Source organism: Bison bison, unplaced genomic scaffold, assembly GCF_000754665.1.
Source record: "Bison bison bison isolate TAMUID 2011002044 unplaced genomic scaffold, Bison_UMD1.0 scf7180017864495, whole genome shotgun sequence".
NCBI lineage: Eukaryota > Metazoa > Chordata > Mammalia > Artiodactyla > Bovidae > Bison > Bison bison.
In genome coordinates, this window is record NW_011495054.1 from 398,221 (window position 1) to 416,188 (window position 17,968).

A 17,968-nucleotide genomic window follows, 5' to 3' on the forward strand; every position below is an offset into this window, starting at 1 on the left:
TATGTAAATGTCAACCCACCCAGTGTTCTTGCCTGGAGAATCCCAGGGACGGGGGAGCCTGGTGGGCTGCCATCTATGGGGTCGCACAGAGTCGGACACGACTGAAGTGACTTAGCAGACACCATTTTTATAGTAGTCTTAATTTTAAGAATGTACTGTTTTCCCCAAAATGAATGCATAATTTAAAGTTGCTCGCCACATATAAAACTATCAGGCAGAACAAAACCTTTTGGTATTAAATTTAAGAAATCTAAAGAAATGATTCCTTTCCCATTTGTCTCTCAACCTAAACCTGTTTTTGTTTTTCTTTTTCTTTTTGTAAGAGGGGGAGAAAGTAATATTTTTTAAGAAACCAAAATAATTGATATTTTTACTTTTTAAGCACACATAGTCTTAAATGATGACTATGATTGTTTTCATATAATTTAATGTCAGTTAGAAGTAGTCTACAGGTATGATGGTAAGTCCCAGATACTTCTGCATTATTTGCTTAAGTAGAAGTTAGATGATCACTAAAATCCCCTTCCACTTCTCAAATTCTGTCACAATTGGCTGTGTGATCATTTGGCATAAAGAAAACACTTCATTTTCATACTGAAAGTACCATAAAAATGGTTTGTTACCTCAGCATAACAATTAAGTATTAGTGACAGACAGTGGTAAAAACTATTCAAAACCAGTTTTCTGTTATTTTCTTTAAAGATAGTTTTAAGTCTATATGGGAGGTTGTATTATAAGATCAGAGGATTAAATATATCAGAGTAGTCCTGACTTTGAAAAAGTCCAATCATCAATTTCTACTTTTTTCTTCATTGCTGTAAAATGAAGATTTTACCAGCCTCTGTGTATTTTCTGGGAACAAAATCATGAATACAGTAATAGAAATTTACACAGGCAGATTTACTGTGAAACTTACATTTCAGAGCTCCTTATTTATACCAGCTCCTAAGGTCCTATACCTTATTCTTGTATGGAAAGTTTGTAAAAAAATTTTTCTTAAAGAGATCTCCAAATTTGTATCCATAATAACTGAATCCACCACTATTTATTCAAGTATATTTGGAGAAATAGTGACAGAGAAGTTCAATCTTATATTAAATTAAACTTTTCTTATCACCCTCCAAAATAGAAAACTTTTTGGTGTTTTGAAGTCTGATTTAGGCAGCTTGATTCAGAAAAAAAGTTTTCTGGAGTGAGAAGTTAGAAGGAATTTTAATTTGGGATAACAGTACTGCATAAGTGTGCTTTAAAATTTTTTCACTGAAGGATAGATAACTTTACAGAATTTTGTGGTTTTCAGTCATACATCAACAAGAATAAGCCATAGGTACAGCCGTGTCCCCTCCCTCCCATTTCCCTCCACACCCCTCCCTTCAGCCTGTTACAAAGCCCCTGTTTGAGTTCCCTGAGTCATACAGCAAATTCCCACTGGCTATCTGTTTTACATATGGTATTGTAAATTTCTATGTTACTCTCTCCATACATCTCCCCTTTTCCCTACTCTCCTCCCCCATGTCCATAGATCTGTTCTCTACTTCTGTTTCTCCATTGCTACCCTGAAAATATATTCATCAGTGCCATCTCTTTAGATTCCATATATATGTCAGTATACAATATTTATATTTCTTTTTCTGACTTACTTCACTCTGTATAACAAGCTCTAGGTTCGTTCACCTCATTATGCCTGTCCTTTTCCATTATGGTTTATCACAAGATATTGAATATAGTTCCCAGTGCTATATAGTAGGACTTAGTTGTTTTTCCATTGCATCTGCTAATCCCAAACTCCCAAGCAATTTCTCCCCTACTCACCATCCTGCTTGGCAACCACAGGTCTGTTCTCTGTGTCTGCGACTCTGTTTCTGTCTTGTAGATAAGTTCATTTGTGTCATATTTTTGATTTCCTCATATGTGTAGCATCCAATATGAAGCTTTCTTACTTCCTTTCTTAATGCTGAAATATTGTGGATTTTCAGTCTAGTTGGCTCCAGGTTTATTGTTGCAGAAGTGTGACTACAACATTGAAAAGCAACTAAGATCTTCTCTGAATCATCTTTCTGGAAAGTTTCTGGGAAAAGGGAAACATGAAAAATATTTATATTTCTGCTCTCTATCAAGTGTATATTAAGTTAGAATGTCTGTGAAAAATAATTTACTTGATTATCACTGTTGGAGGATTTCCATTCCTCAGAATAAATGGATAAGGATTTCATGAGGATAAGTATTTCAGTTCCACATCTCTGATGCAATCTTTTCCTCTAAGCTAGCTGGATTGTTCAGTTGGCCCAAGAGCTTGAGACCTGAAATTCTACATTCTTGGCACAGTTCTGAGTTCTCACTATAAATGTAATACCTGAGGTTGCAGGAGGTCAAGGAAGAGGAGGAAAAATAATTTCATGCATATCACTTCATCTTCAGTTAATTCTTATAATGTTATCCTCTTGGAAGGAAAAATGTTCTAGTTCAGCTTTTGAGGGAAGGATGAATTTAAAGATCATTCCCAGTGCTGAGATTGGAGTGGAAAAGGGAAGGAGAGTCAGCAGATTTTTATAGACTATCTGTTGTATAAAGATGCCACAGGGCCCAGCAGTTCCAATTCTAGGAATATAATTAAGAGAAACCAAATATGTGTACACAAGTGATTATAACAGCAGTATTCATAATAGCCCCAAAGTGGAAACAACCCAAATATCTATCACCTTATAAATGGGTAAGCAGTGTGGTATATCTGTACAATGGAATTCTCATCAATGAAAAGAAATATTGAGTCATGCTACAACATGGGTGAATCTTAAAAGCATTATGCTAGGGAAAGAATCCAGTCACAAAAAAACCACATATTATATGATTCTATTCAGATGAAATGTTCAAAACAGGGAAATCTATAGAGACAGATTAGTGGTTGCTAAGGAATGGAGAGGTTGGATGGGAGAGATTAATATTTGAAGGAAATAAAACTTTTTTTGTGGTGATGAAAATGTTCTAAAACTGTCCATGGTGATGCTCTCACACATTGGTGAATATGCTAAGAACCGTTGTTCACTTTAAATAGATGAAATCATATGGTATGTGAATTCTATCTCAAAAAAATGGGGGAATATAGTGATTAATCAAAACATAGATTTACACATGTATCCTCCTCTGAAGAAAGCACTTGTCATCCAGTTATACTACTTATACCAATATTTAAGTTTTTAAAACTGAAAGCAAAAAGAGAAAACAGTCGGCCTTAGAAGAGAGGTGACATTTAGCTAGACTGTGAGAATAGTTGGGATGTGGATATTCTAGGTAGAGGGATTAGCGTAAGAAAAGACAAAGGTATGATGAGGCAACTGTAGTAATTCATTTTTTCATGAGGTTTGAGGCCAGCTCTGAATGTTATTTAGGTAAAGTTAATGTTTCTACTGGAGGCAGTATGGAAACATGGAAGTATTTTGAACAGAGCTGTGCTACTATCTTAACTGTGCTTCAGGAAGATGATTGTAATAGTAGTGTTTTAAAGATGAATTCCAGAAAAGATAGACTAGAAGCTGAAAGAGCAGAAACAAAGGAGAGAGATAATGAATGCTAACAGAAAGGGAAAGTGAAGAACAGATAAAAAGAAATATTGAAGCACACTTGTGATTTAATTGAATGTTAAGGAAAATGAGAAGGAAAGAGTCAGAAAGTTGATGTGAGCCATTTAGTAAAGGGGCTTCCCTAGTGGCTCAGCGATAAAGAATCTGCCTGCAAGGCAGGAGACACAGGTTCAATCCCTCAGTTGGAAAGATCCCCTGGAGAAGGAAATGGCAAGCCACTCCAGTACTCTTGCCTGGGAAATCCAATGGACAGAGGATCCTGGCAGACTACAGTCAATAGGGTTACAAAGAGTAGGACATGACTGAAGTGACTGAGCATGCATGCACATTTAGGGAAGAAGCCAAATGGATAGTTGAAAGAATGGGTCTGGGGTTTAAAACAGTGGCCAGAAGTTTCTATGGACAAAGTGTTACTTGAAACCATTAAGTGGACAGAAATTAGGATAGCAGCCTACATCACACAGAGGCCTTTAGGCAAATACCTGGAGGAATAACATTGATTTAGAGATCAGAGAGAAGAGGAACTACAGGAGGAATAATGTGGAAAAACAGGAGAGGACAGTTTCAGGGAACCCAAGGGACATTTATAAATAAAGAAGGAAGGTGGTTAAATGGGGGGAAAATCCAGAACATCTTAGGTGTAATGAATAAACTTTCAGTTCAGTTCAGTCGCTCAGTCATGTCCGACTGTGACCCCATGAATTGCAGCATTCCAGGCCTCCCTGTCTATCACCAACTCCCGGAGTTCACTCAGACTCACGTCCATCGAGTCAGTGATGCCATCCAGCCATCTCATCCTCTGTCGTCCCCTTCTCCTCCTGCCCCCAATCCCTCCCAGCATCAGAGTCTTTTCCAATGAGTCAACTTTTCACATGAGGTGGCCAAAGAACTGGACTTTAGAAGTAAGGTTTTCGGCCGTAATGCTATGTGCAGTATTCTAGTGGGGGAGGGGGAATGATAAAACCAAGAAAGTTTAATTCCTAGAAATCTTAAAGAGTTTATTTTAAAACATTTATAGATCTGTGTAACTGCAGATGGAGAGAGTACCCATTTTAAGGAAAATTATGTAAAAATGAATAAGTATTTAGAGAGAAGAAAAATACTCAGCATGTGTGTCCATAGCATTAGAAAAATATTTTCTAGGAGTGAACACCTCCTGCATTTGAAACTAGTCAGGACATGAAGATATTAGTAAATGCCTTATTTTAAAACTACTTTCTCAGAAATTTCGCAACTAGTGTTCATATAACAAGGAATGTTTTAGTTCCTTGAAGCTATAGTCAGACTAGATTAGCAGGACATACATGCAGACATTGTAGTTTTTGACTGGGTGATGCTTAGGTAAAATGTGATGCTGAATTCAGGCAAGTTTTAGCTACCAGTTGATCTAAAGCATTCCACAGCCATAGAATTAGAGGAAATAACAAAATAATGAAAAATTAGTTTATAAGTATAGATGTAAGAGGAGATTAGGATATCCTCTACAGGAGAAATGTGCAAATGGGGGTCAGTGCCTTTTTTTAATAGTATTTTTCCCCCTGTAGGGATTTCATATCCAAAGCTAGTCAGGCATCCCCAAATTATTTCAATATACGTAAATTTTAAATTATTATATTCTTTGACCCAATAGTTCTACTTCTAGAAATACATTCCAAAAAAACCCCCAAAATGTAAATGGACAATAAGACAAAGGTCTTCAAAACACAGTAACTTTTAGTATTTGAACAAAGGATTGAATACAGCCTTGATTTCAAATTTTGGATAAACAGTTGTGAATGAATTGTGGCTTTTCCGTAAGATAAACATTGAACAGCCTTTAAATGATCTTTGTGAATAGTTAGCCATGTTTGATAACATGGCAAAATGCTAATGATCTAGAGTTAGATAAAAGAGGTTGACTGGTGGAATCATGTGTATAATGTGATCTCAGAGGTATAACAAAAAAATATATGCATGAAGAAATAAATATGTTCATGAAGAAAACAATCCCAAATTGTTAATGAAGTTTTATCCTAGGTAGGATTATGGATTTATTTTTCATGATGGTGCATATTTCCCGCTCTACATTGGGCATGTATTTTTCTTTAATAGATAATAAAGAATTATCACTACCCCCCAAATCTGAGAGATGAGTTATAGAGAGACTAGGAAAGGGAAGATTGATGAGTCCATTTAAATCATCATGCCTTTCAGAAAAGCAATTCAAAATATAAACCTTTGTGACAGAGAATCAGTAGCATCACCATATGCTGTCAGATTAGTCTTGTCTACTAGTAGCCTCTATTGAGTTTCCTTAAGACTCAGACAGACCAGTGGAAGCCTTACTGTAGATTCTGAAATCTAAGGACTTATTTGTCCCCCTGGTGTTGTTTATGCCAGAGTAGCCTGGGTCTTTGTTGCGAAAATTTTACCTTTACATATGTCATCCACAAACTGATTAAGATAAAATTTTAACTTTGTAATACTACATTTGTAAATACTTAAAACTGTCATGTTATCAGTTACTGCTTCTTGAATTTTACCCCTATAATTACATATTTTATTCTTCTTTTTCCATAGGTGCACCATAAATACAAAAGACTGAAGTTATAAAAGAGAAAAAAAAAAGATTGCTGCTTTAATGACTCTGAACAATACAGTATATTTTGTGCCATATATGAAAAGGTATTGTCTATAGATTTATGACTTAGCTTTCTCCTACCAAATGGGAGCAAATGATATTTTCTGGGTTTTCTGCAGTGAACTTTTATTATATTTATACAAAAAAAAGGAATTAATAAAATTGGGACAAAATATTCTTTTATAAAAATTTTTTAGTTTCAAATTATTTCCTTATGAAAGTGAAAGTTGCTTAGTCATGTCCGACTCTTTGCGATCCCATGTACTATACAGTCCATGGAATTCTCCAGGCCAGAATACTGTCCAGAACAGCCACAAGCTGTTCGCTTCTCCAGGGGATCTTCCCAACCCATTTTCATTATTTTCGATGATGGCATAAAATATGGATAATTACCTGGCTAAAGTTATTTTATTCCTATTATTGTTATTTGCAGAAATATATATTGCTTTTTTTGTTGTATATATATTGCTTTTGCTTCATAATTCGACTTTGAAATAACAAATTTTTTTCATGTTAAAGTAACAGGCTTTGCAAAACATTTAGAAAGTACAAATAAGCAAAAAGAAGAAAATAAAAAATAACCTGAAATCCCAACTCCTACCTGAGCTAAAACACAAGCCTGCAAAGAAATTCAAATTTGTAGGTGAAAGAAGCCTTGTTTCCCATCTCCACTGTTGCATGTCTCTTGTACTGTACCTTATTTATTGTTGTTCTTGTTTAGTCAGTAAGTTGTGTCTGAGTCTTTTGCGATCTCTGTCTTTGGGACCCCTGGCTCCTCTGTCCTTGGGATTTCCCAGGCAAGAATACTGGAGTGAGTTACCATTTCCTTCTGCAATGTATCTTCCTGACCCAGGGATCGAACCCATGTCATCTGCATTGGCAGGCAGATTCTTTACCACTGAGCCAGATAGGAAGCCCACTCTACCTTATACCCTGGCTTATTTACTAAAATAAATCAAAGCAAAACAAGTAGAAACTGTCTTGTAGAAGAATAACACTTGGTCAGAGAATTCCTATTTTATTCTTTCAGGAATGTATAAAGATGACTGTTTCCTTATGCTCTCACCATAAAATGTATCTTTTCTTTATTACTTTATCAATTTGGTGGGTAAAATTAGGTTTTTTGTTATTTTACTTTATACTTCTTTGATTACTATTGAAATTATATGTGTTTCATATCATTAATAGACACTGCTTTTTTTCTTCTTTAATTTCCTCTTTATGTCCTTTGAGTGTGTGGGTTGGTATGTGTATGTATATGTTTACTTATCTGATGTTAAGAATAAATTAACTGGGACTTATTTTGCAAGAACAATCTCTACTTGCTGTTCAATTTTATTTATTTCAACTTTTTAAAGCAATAATTATTGACATACCATAATCTGAACATATTAAGTCACAATGTTTTAACATGTGTGTGTGTGTATGTGTATCCATCATCATAATGAAGATAGTAAACATATTCATCACTCCCAAAAGCTTCTCACATCCTTTCTCTTCTCACCCTAGCCCTGTCCCCAGGCAACTACTGATGTGCTGTCACTCTAGGTTAGTTTGCATTTTCCAGAATTTTATGTAAGTGAAATCATAAAATATATTCTCTATTTTTGTTCTGACTTCTTTCACTCGGCATAATTATTTTGAGAATTATCCATGTTGTAGCATATATCAATAGTTCATTTTCTTTCTGAGGTACATTCCATTGTCTGAAAGTCCCACAAATTTTTTATCTATTTATCTGTTGATGGATATTTGGGTTGTTTCCAGTTTTAACTATTAAAAATAAAACTGTTATTAACTTTTGTGTGCTGTGCTTCTTTAGGACATTTGCTTTCATTTTTCTTGGGTAGATACCTAGGAGTGGAATAGTTAGGTCATATGGTAGATGTATGTTCAGTTTTTAAGAAACTGCCAAATAGTTTTCCAAAGTATTTCTACCACTTTTACATCCCGCCAGCAGCATCTGAGAGATATAGTTACCTCAAATCTTACCATCAGCTGGTATAGTCTGTCTTTTTAATGTCAATCTTTCTAATAAGATGTGTAGTAGTATCTTATTGTGGTCTTAATTTGTACCTGCCTAATCAATAATGATATTAAGCATCTTTTTTTTCCCCTTAGCTGCCATCCATTTATCTTTCTTGGTGAAGTGTGTGTGCTAGTCTTTTTCCCACTTTTATCTCTTCAAATATTTTCTTAGGTCCTTTCTCTCTCTCTCTCCTATTCTTGGACCCCTATAGTGCAAATGTTGGTGTGTTTAATATTGTCCCAGAGGTCTCTTAGGCTGTCTTCATTTCTTTTCATACTTTTTTCTGTATTCTGTTCTGCCACAGTGATTTCCACCATTCTATCCTCCAGGTCACTTATCCGTTCTTCTGCCTCAGTTATTCTGCTGTTGATTCCTTCTAGTGTATTATTCATCTCTTTGTTTGTTCTTTGGTTCTTACAGGTCTTTGGTAGACATTTCTTGCATCTTCTTCACTGTTTTCCCAAGATCCTGGATCATCTTCATTATCATTATTCTGAATTCTTTTTCTGGAAGCTTGCCTATCTCCTCTTCATTTAGTTGTTTTTCTGGGGTTTTATCTTGTCCCTTCATCTGGGATGTAACTTTCTGCTTTTTTCATCATATTTAACTTTCTGTAATATGGTTTTTGTTTTGGCCACTGTGGGACTGTGCTTCTTGCTTCTTCTGTCTGCGCTCTGATGGATGAGGCTAAGAGGCTTGTATAAGCTTCCTAATGGCAAGAACTGGTGATAGGGAAAACTAGGTCTTGCTCTAGTTGGCAGGGCTTTGCTCAGTAATGCTTTAATCCAATTATCTGCTGATGGTGAAGTTGTACTCCCTCCTGTTAATTGTTTGGTCTGAGACGACCCAGCCCTGGGGTCTACGGACTCTGTGGTAGGATTAATGGCTAACTCCGAGAGGGTTTACACCAAGGGGGACCTTCCCAGCTTAATGCCACTAGTGCCCCTGTCCCTGTGGTAAGCCCCTGTTGATACACGCCTCCACAGGAGACCATCCAACACTAGCATGTAGTTATGGTTCCATCACCTGCGGGGTCACTGCTCCTTTCCTCTGGGTCTTAATGTGTCCAAAATTTTGTTTGTGCCCTCCAAGATGGGAGTCTCTGTTTTCCCCAGTCCTATGGAAGTCCTATAATCAAATCCTGCTGGCAAGATTCCCTGGGGATTCCCAGTCCCTTTGTTGAATCCTCATGCTGGGAAGCCTAAAGTGGGGTTCAGAACCTTCACAACAGTGGGATAACTTCTTTGGTATTATTGTTCTCCAGTTTGTGGGTCACCTACCTAGCAGGTATGGGATTTGATTTTATTGTGATTGCACCCCTCTTACTGTCTTGCTGCAGCTTCTTCTTTGTCTTTGGACGTGGGGTATCATTTTTTGGTGGGTTTCAGCATCCTCCTGTCAATGGTTGTTCAACAGTTAGTTGCAATTTTGGTATTCTCACAGGAGGAGATGAGTGCACATCCTTCTACTCTACCATCTTGAATTGGAAGTCTCTCACCCTCTTTTTCTCATTTCTAAAATTGGGTTGTTCATGTTTTGAGGATTGTTTATATTTTCTGAATGCATATCCATCATGAGACATATGTTTCTCAAAGACCTTCTTGTAGACTGTGGCTTCATTCTATTAACCAGGTCTTTCAAAAAGAATGTTTTTAATCTAATTTAACCTTTTTTTCCTTTATGGATTGTGCTTTTATTTTTTAGGCTTTTTAAAAAGTTGATTTATTTAGTTAGTTAGTATTATTTTTTTGTCTGTGGTGAGTCTTCATTACTGCATGAAGGCTTTGATACTGGAAAAGACACTGATACTGGGAAAAAAGTTGAAAATGTTAGTCAGTCAGTCCTCTCTGACTCTTTGTGACCCCATGGACTGTATGAAGGCAAAAGGAGAAGGAGGTGGCAGAGGATGAAATGGTCAGATAGCATCTCCAACTCAATGGATATGAATTTGAGCAAACTCCAGGAGATAGGGAAGGACAGGGAAGCATGGCAGGCTGCAGTCCATGGAAGTTGCAACAAGTCAGACACTACTTAGTGACTGAACAACAACGACAAGAACAGTTTTATCCAAAATTTAGATTATATTGTAAACTAAAATTAAGCTAATTTGTTTTTTAAATGACTGCTTATTACCCACTTTGAAATCAATGCTCATTGTTTTTTTGCATTTGTCCAAGTAACCTTCCCAGTATAGAAACTTAAATACCACTGCTGATGCTCTAAGTACAACAGATCACACCTAAATGAATATACTTCAAAAGCAGAATCATTGTTGCATAAAAAGGTAGCAGCTGAATTGTAATATATTTTAACACATGTTTTTCTCACCAGACTTTTCTCTCTGAATCTACGTAGTACTAACCACCCGCTACCCCAAATTAGATAGCAGTCTACAAACTCCAAAGTACATTGCATGTCTTACCTCTATTGTCAGTCATGTATCTGGGATAAATATGTAGTCTCTCCCTAGGAAAAGCTTTCATCATAGAAGTCAAGGAAGATCCAGCTGGCATGCTGGCTAAGTGACATTTTCCAGTTGCCTATTGCAGTTGTCATTAACTAGAGAAAGTATCTATGTAGCTAATGGTCAGGAAGGATATATACTTGGCCTTGCAGTCTTACAGACTGTTTGATTAACTCATTAATGGGAGGATCAATTCAGAATAATAATGTTTATATTTCTTTAGTCCCCTTTTGGAAATTTTTTGAGTTTTCTTCCCCTTACATAGTAATTGATAATTTATCTGTTCTTTCTCCTCTCAAAATCTGTCATTGATATTTTGATTTTCTTATCTTTACTTCCCATTTGTTTCAGTTATCTAAAACAGAAGTCTCTCTGTTTTATTTTATTTATTTTTGGGTTTTTTAGCTTTATATTTTTATTGGAGTATAGTTGATTAACAATGTTATGATAGTTTCAGGTGTACAGCAAAGTGAATCAGTTATACATGTATACATGTATCTATCCTTTTTCAAATTCTTTTCCAGTTTAGGTTGTTACATGATACTGAATTGAGTTCCCTGTGGTATATAGTAGGTCCTTGTTTATTATCCATTTTTAGGTATAGCAGTGTGTACATGTCAGTTCCCAACTCCCGAACTATCCCTTCCCTGCACCCTTCCCCTCTGGTAACCACAAGTTCCTTTTCTATGTCTGTGAGTCTGTTTATGTTTTGTAAGTAAGTTCATTTATATCATTTCTTTTTAGATTCCACTTATAAGCGGTATCATATGATCTTTCACTTTATCTGTCTGTCTTACTTCACTCAATATGACAATCTTTAGGTCTGTCCATGTTGTCTCAAATGGCATTATCTGTTTCTTTTTAATGGCTGAGTAATATTCCATTCTATACATGTACCACATCTTCTTCTTCCATTCCTCTCTCTCTGCACATTTAAGTTACTTCCCTATCTTGGCTGTTGTAAACAGTGCTCCAGTGAACGCTGAGGTGCATATATCCTTTTGGGCCATGTTTTTCTCTGGTTATATCCCCTGTGGGATTGCAGGGTCATCTGGTAGTTCTTTTTTTAGTTTTTTAAGGAGCCTGCATAGTTCTCTATAGTGGCTGTACCAATTGACATTTCCACCCTCTCCAGCATTTATTGTTTGTGAATTTTTTGATGATAGCCCTTTAGACTGGTGTGAGGTGATATCTCATTGTAGTTTTGATTTGCATTTCAGATATAACTCTGATACAGTACAATTCACCCATTTAAAGAGTACATTTCAGTAGTTTTTAGTATATAAACAATTTTACAACCATCACCACAATGAATTTCAGAACATTTCATTATACTAAAAAGAAAGCCTGTACCCTTTAGCTATCAACCCAACTCTTTCACCTCCTAGCCCTAGGCAACCAAAAGTCTACTTCCTGTCTCTATAATATAATTTACTTGTGATGGATGTATTATATAAATAGAATCATACAATACATAGTGTTTTGTGACTCGCTTCCTTCACTTAGTGTAATGTTTCATCTGTGTTGTGGTGTGTATCAGTACTGCATTTCTTTTTATCCCTGAATAATATTCCATGGTATTGATACACCTTATTTTGTTTCACCAAGTATACTTTTGGTTTGTTGCTGAATAATGCTGCTATCAATATCCATGCAAGTTTTTGTATGGACATGTGTTTTTATTTCCCTTGGTATATACCAAGGAGTGAGAATTTCTGGATCAAGTGATAACTCTTATGTTAAGTTTTTGATGAGCTCCCAATCTTTTTCCCAAGATGACTGTACCATTTTACATTTCCACCAGCAGTTTTGGAAGGTCTGAATTTTCCCATATCCTTACCAGTACTTATTATTTGACTTTTTGATAATAGCCATCCTAGTGGGTATGAAAATGGTGTCTCATGTGTTTTTAATTTTTATTTGTCTTATGACTAATGGTGTAGAGCATCTTTTTATGTCTTAATGGCCACTTGTATGTCTTTGGATAAATATCTACTCAGATCCATTGCCCATTTTTCTTTTGGATTACCTGTCTTTTTATTATAATTTATAAGACCAAGATGCTTTTTAATATGAATTAATGAATTTAATTAATATGAATTTAATATGTAATTGCCACCAAACAAAATGTATAATCTAATGTCAAACCTTATTTTCCTACAGGTACTGAAATTTTACACCCTCCCCCCCTCAAATATTTGTCAATGAGAGAGAAAGCTGATTGGGATTTCAAAAGCAAAGTGCTTGCACATATTGGTCATCATGCGGAAAGGCGTGCCACGAGACCCAGAGATTGCTGATCTGTTCTATAAAGATGATCCTGAAGAACTTTTTATTGGTTTACATGAAATCGGACATGGAAGTTTTGGAGCAGTTTATTTTGTAAGTGATTAAAAATTGTTTGGATCAAATTACGAAAGTTTGATTTCTATACATTCCAACTATTACTTGTAAAATGCACATGTTTTTAATGTTTATTCTACAAATTAAATGATGTCTACAGTCCAGGCAAATAGTCTTTGCAGAAAAGCCAGTCCTAGAATTCTAGGCCTTATTCAAGTCAGTGGTATCTATATCAAATGACTCTGCTCTCAAAGTGAGGCCAAAACATTATAAGCTTGAATTTGAACCCTGTACATTTTCCTTACATGCCATGTTCTTTTCTGCCTCAGGGCATTTATATATGCTATTCCTCCTACCAGGAATTCTACATTCTACATTCCTGTCTACATTCTACATTCTACATTCCTGTCTAACTCTCGTTTTTCCTACAGATATCAGCTCAGGTGTTAAATCCACAAGAAAGCCATTTCTGTTCAACCCTGCATCACTGAATTAAGACTTCGTTTATGGTTTCATAGCCCCCTGTGCTTAGCCCACTTTGTTGCATTTGTCACAGTTACAATTGTATAATTATGTGTGAATTTTTTTGATTCCTCTATGTCTCACTAAATAATAAGCTCCATGAGGACAAGAGTTATATCTACTTGTTCATTGCTATATCCCCAGTAACTAGTATAATGTCTGAGTAGTAGGATGTAAATGACATCAGTAAATGATGGATAGATGGGTGGATGGCCAAATGGGTAACCACTTAGATGGACTGACGGATTTTTAGTAGCAATCATGTTAACCCAGTATCTTAGGTTAAGGGATACTTGGCCTAGCTCCATAGAGTCAATTTGAATTCCAAGACTTTAGCTTCTGATGAGAAGAGTGAGAAATGATCAGCTAAGTGTTAACATACCTCCTTCACCTAAAGTTCATTTCATAAAACATGTACTACTTTATTTCAATAACTGTAGAAGTTTGCATCATCAAATTAACACATACTTCCTTAAGAGTACTAGTTCATTAAAGCAAGTAATATTTAAGTGTGACTTTACTACCTATTTCTCTTCCAAACCTGTTACCACATTTTTTTTTCTTAAATAGTATTTGACTTTTTTTTTAAGTGGTCCTTTATGTCCTTCCATCTAGATAGGGCTTATCTTTAGTTGTCCTTCCAAACACGATTATATTAATTGCATCTTGAGCTCATCCTTTTGTTTCTAGCCAAATCTTAAGCCCAAGTTTTCTCTGAGTGCTCTCTCATTCCTTCATGTCTATACTCAGCACTACCACTACTCCTCTTCCCTCATCTAATACTTGGCTCCCACTCAAGTACATTTTATCATTAAGTACTACCTTCCAGGGCTGAAGAGAGTGCTAATTTTCTAGTTAATACACTCATGTTAATCTTTGAGGTTAGAGTAGTATTTACAGGCCAATCAAAGTCCTATCTTTCTCATTCACTGAGACACCATTTTTAAAAAGGATTCTTAAAATTACAATTATATCATATATACAGAGTGTACAAGATACATACACACATATATTTTAATATATAATTTAAAGAATAATTAAAAGGTAAATCCCTTTGTAACCACCAGCCATGCTGAGAAATAAAATATTGCCAACACCCAAAAGCCCCTTTTTGGTTAGAAGAATACACTATGCTGAATTTTGTTACAATGACTTCCTTGTCTTTATATATAACCCACTTACTTCTCCACCCCCTAATAATGTAATTTGGTTTTGCCTCATTTTGAACTTTTTAACACGGAAGTATTCTGTATACATTTGGTTGTGACCTGTTTGTTTTGCTTAGAGATACTTTCTTCAGCCAGTCATCTTTCTTACTGTCCTTCTATTACTTTATGACTAATTCATTATCTCAGAATCTCCCTTGGTTAAAGAAAGAGAGTGGTTCCAATCTCTGTTTGACTCTTCAGATTTAAAAAGCAGCCAGACCCTTCTCAAAGTTCTCTTTTAGAATAAATACAATAAACCAAGAATGCTTTGAAACTTACTAACAGGCTGTTTGTGTTAGGAGTTAAATGAGACCTACTTTGCTATAGAAAACCCAGTACTTTTTGGACTAAGTCCTGTCTGATTAGCTAGAGTACACTAGTTCCTCTTATCCACAGTTTCAGTTATCAGTGGTCACCCTCAGTCCAAAAATACTAAATGGAAAAATCCAGAAATAAGCAATTCTTGAGTTTTAAATTGCTAGATGTTCTGAGTAACATGATGTATTGAAAAAAATTGTTATTTGTTGATAATGATAGACTAGAGAAATCACAAAGATACCTGGATGGCTTTGATACTGAAATGTAATCATTAACTATATATTGCCTGTATACAAAAGTATATAGTGCAGCCCCATATAAACCCATAAGGCACATTAAAAAAAAAAAAAAGATTAAAGGGAAATTAACTGATACTTTACTATAAAACTTTAAAAAGCTTTAACCTTTTATCTACAGTGGTCTCATAGGCATAAAATGGATTTTCTCCTGTGCCAGTCCATGTTGCTCCTCCCTATTAATAGATTCTTCCTCTTGTCACTCATACCATTATAACCGAGAAGACTATCATCTCTTACAACTGCTGTAACCTCCAAACTGATATTTGTACATCCATTCTGGTCTCTCTCCAGTCTTTCGGCAACACCACAGAGAGCTTGAGGGTTGTTGGGGAGCAGAAACATGTTAATATGATCACATCACCTTTTCTCTATAAAGTCTTCAGGGGATCTCCTCCTCTGTCCTTAGGTTAAGTTCAAATTCCTTACTGCATTCAGCCTCTAAGGTCCTTTATGAGGTGATCCCTCTATACCTGAACTATTGTTGTTCTTCAGTCACTAAGTCGTGTCCAACTCTTTTGTGACCCCATGGGCTGCAGCATGACAGACTCCTCTCTCCTCCACTATCTCCAGGAGTTTGCTCAAATTCATGTTCATTGAGTCAGTGATGCTATCTAACTGTCTCATCCTCTGCCACCCCCTTCTCTTCTTGCCTTCTGTCTTTCCCAGCATCAAGGTCTTTTCCAGTTAGTTGGGTCTTTCCATCAGGTGGCCAAAGTATTGGAGCTTCAGCTTCAGCGTCAGTCCTCCAATGAATATTCAGAGTTGATTTCCTTTAGGATTCACTGGTTTGCTCTATATTCCCTCTTATTCTCATTGCTCTAGTTAATACATAAACGTTTTCTTTTAATCATCCATCATAGGATCTATACTAATTATGATTTTATTTTTGTTGCTGTCTATGCTACTAGAAGAGAGAGAGGTACTTGGCATACTTACTCACAATTCTATCCCTAACATTTAGCCCAATACCTGCCAAATTTTAAACACCTAATAAATACTTGAATTATGAAGAACTCAGAGAATTTGCCACTGCTTATTAGTACTTTTCTTGTGGCAGAGTCATATTAGCAAGCTGTAAAGACCAGAGTCTAGCAACCAACATTTTCAAAATTTTTACACTTCAGCACTATAATTCTGTTAGGTTTTTCATAGTTTATAACTTTTATGCAGAATGGTGCCAGGGAATATGTTAAAAGTGAATTGTATGCTGGCACTGCTCTTATAGAATCAATCAGTTAAGAATATATATTATTTTCAGAGAAAATTGAAACTATTGATGAAATATTTCTGTGTATTTGGATTTACATAAGTAATTTAGAATTTAGTAGCAGTAAAAATGAAATAATGAAAAACTCTGTATTAAAGGAAAATAAGGGCAGAATGTGTTCATTTTTGTATTCACTTAAAGACAGTGTATTCACTAAAGACAGTTATAAAGTTTCTAGGGTTCTAGTGTTGCCTTGTTGAATTCAGTATATCATCCATAATCTACCTAAAGCAGATCATTTAGTTTTGTTTTTCTGGGTATAAATGCCTTTTAGTTTTAGTTGAGGCTTAATAACTAGGGCAAAAGGAAACGCTTATGTTTTAATTCTTATATTTCTCCATAAACTAGCAAAGAGTTGACAATAGTCTAAATGTAGCTGGAAATGGTTATGAAAATATTAGAAGCACATATGTAGTAAGTTCACAATAAATATATTTTGAATCAGTGATCTTGTTTAACATTACTGAGACCATTGAGACAATTGGAAATAATAATGAACATAAGTTTCAAGAATAAAACTTGAAATGTTTAGAAGTTGTAATCATTCATATTTCATGCAAAGATGGGCTCAACAAAGGACAGAAATGGTATGGACCTGACAAAAGCAGAATATATTAAGAAGAGGTGGCAAGAATACACAGAAGAACTGTACAAAAAAGATCTTCACGACCCAGATAATCATGAAGCTGTGATCACTCACACTCTCCTAGAACCGGACATCCTGGAATGTGAAGTCAGTTGGGCCTTAGGAAGCATCACTACGAACAAAGCTAGTGGAAGTGATGGAGTTCCAGTTGAGCTATTTCAAATCCTGAAAGATGATGCTGTGAAAGTGCTACACTCAGTGTGTCAGCAAATTTGGAAAACTCAACAGTGGCCCCAGGACTGGAAAAGGTCAGTTTTCATTCCAGTCCCAAAGAAAGGCAATGCCAAAGAATGCTCAAACTACCGCACAATTGCACTCATCTCACACGCTAGTAAAGTAATGCTCAAAATTCTCCAAGCCAGGCTTCAGCAATACGTGAACCGTGAACTTCCAGATGTTCAAGATGGTTTTACAAAAGGCAGAGGAACCAGAGATCAAATTGCCAACATCCACTGGATCATCGAAAAAGCAAGAGAGTTCCAGAAAAATATCTGTTTCTGCTTTATTGACTATACCAAAGGCTTTGACTGTGTGGATCACAATAAACTGTGGAAAATTCTGAAAGAGATGGGAATACCAGACCACCTGACCTGCCTCTTGAGAAACCTGTATGCAGGTCAGGAAGCAACAGTTAGAACTGGACATGGAACAACAAACAGACTGGTTCCAAATAG

The 17,968-nt window shown here is 35.8% G+C and overlaps 1 protein-coding gene across 6 annotated transcripts in view; it reads left to right on the forward strand.

Moving 5' to 3' along the window:
- Window positions 1-17,968, forward strand: part of TAOK3 (TAO kinase 3) — a 180,420-nt gene that overhangs the window by 81,920 nt on the left and 80,532 nt on the right. For 4 of the 6 annotated variants that reach the window (XM_010828531.1, XM_010828528.1, XM_010828527.1 and 1 more), the window contains 2 exons: window positions 6,138-6,242; window positions 12,855-13,073. In XM_010828531.1, the coding sequence (XP_010826833.1) occupies window positions 12,954-13,073 (120 nt within the window). In that variant the 5' untranslated portion in view covers window positions 6,138-6,242; window positions 12,855-12,953. Of the gene's footprint in view, window positions 1-6,137; window positions 6,243-7,707; window positions 7,774-12,854; window positions 13,074-17,968 lie in introns of all 6 variants that reach the window. The other 2 variants (XM_010828533.1, XM_010828532.1) reach the window with 2 other exon arrangements.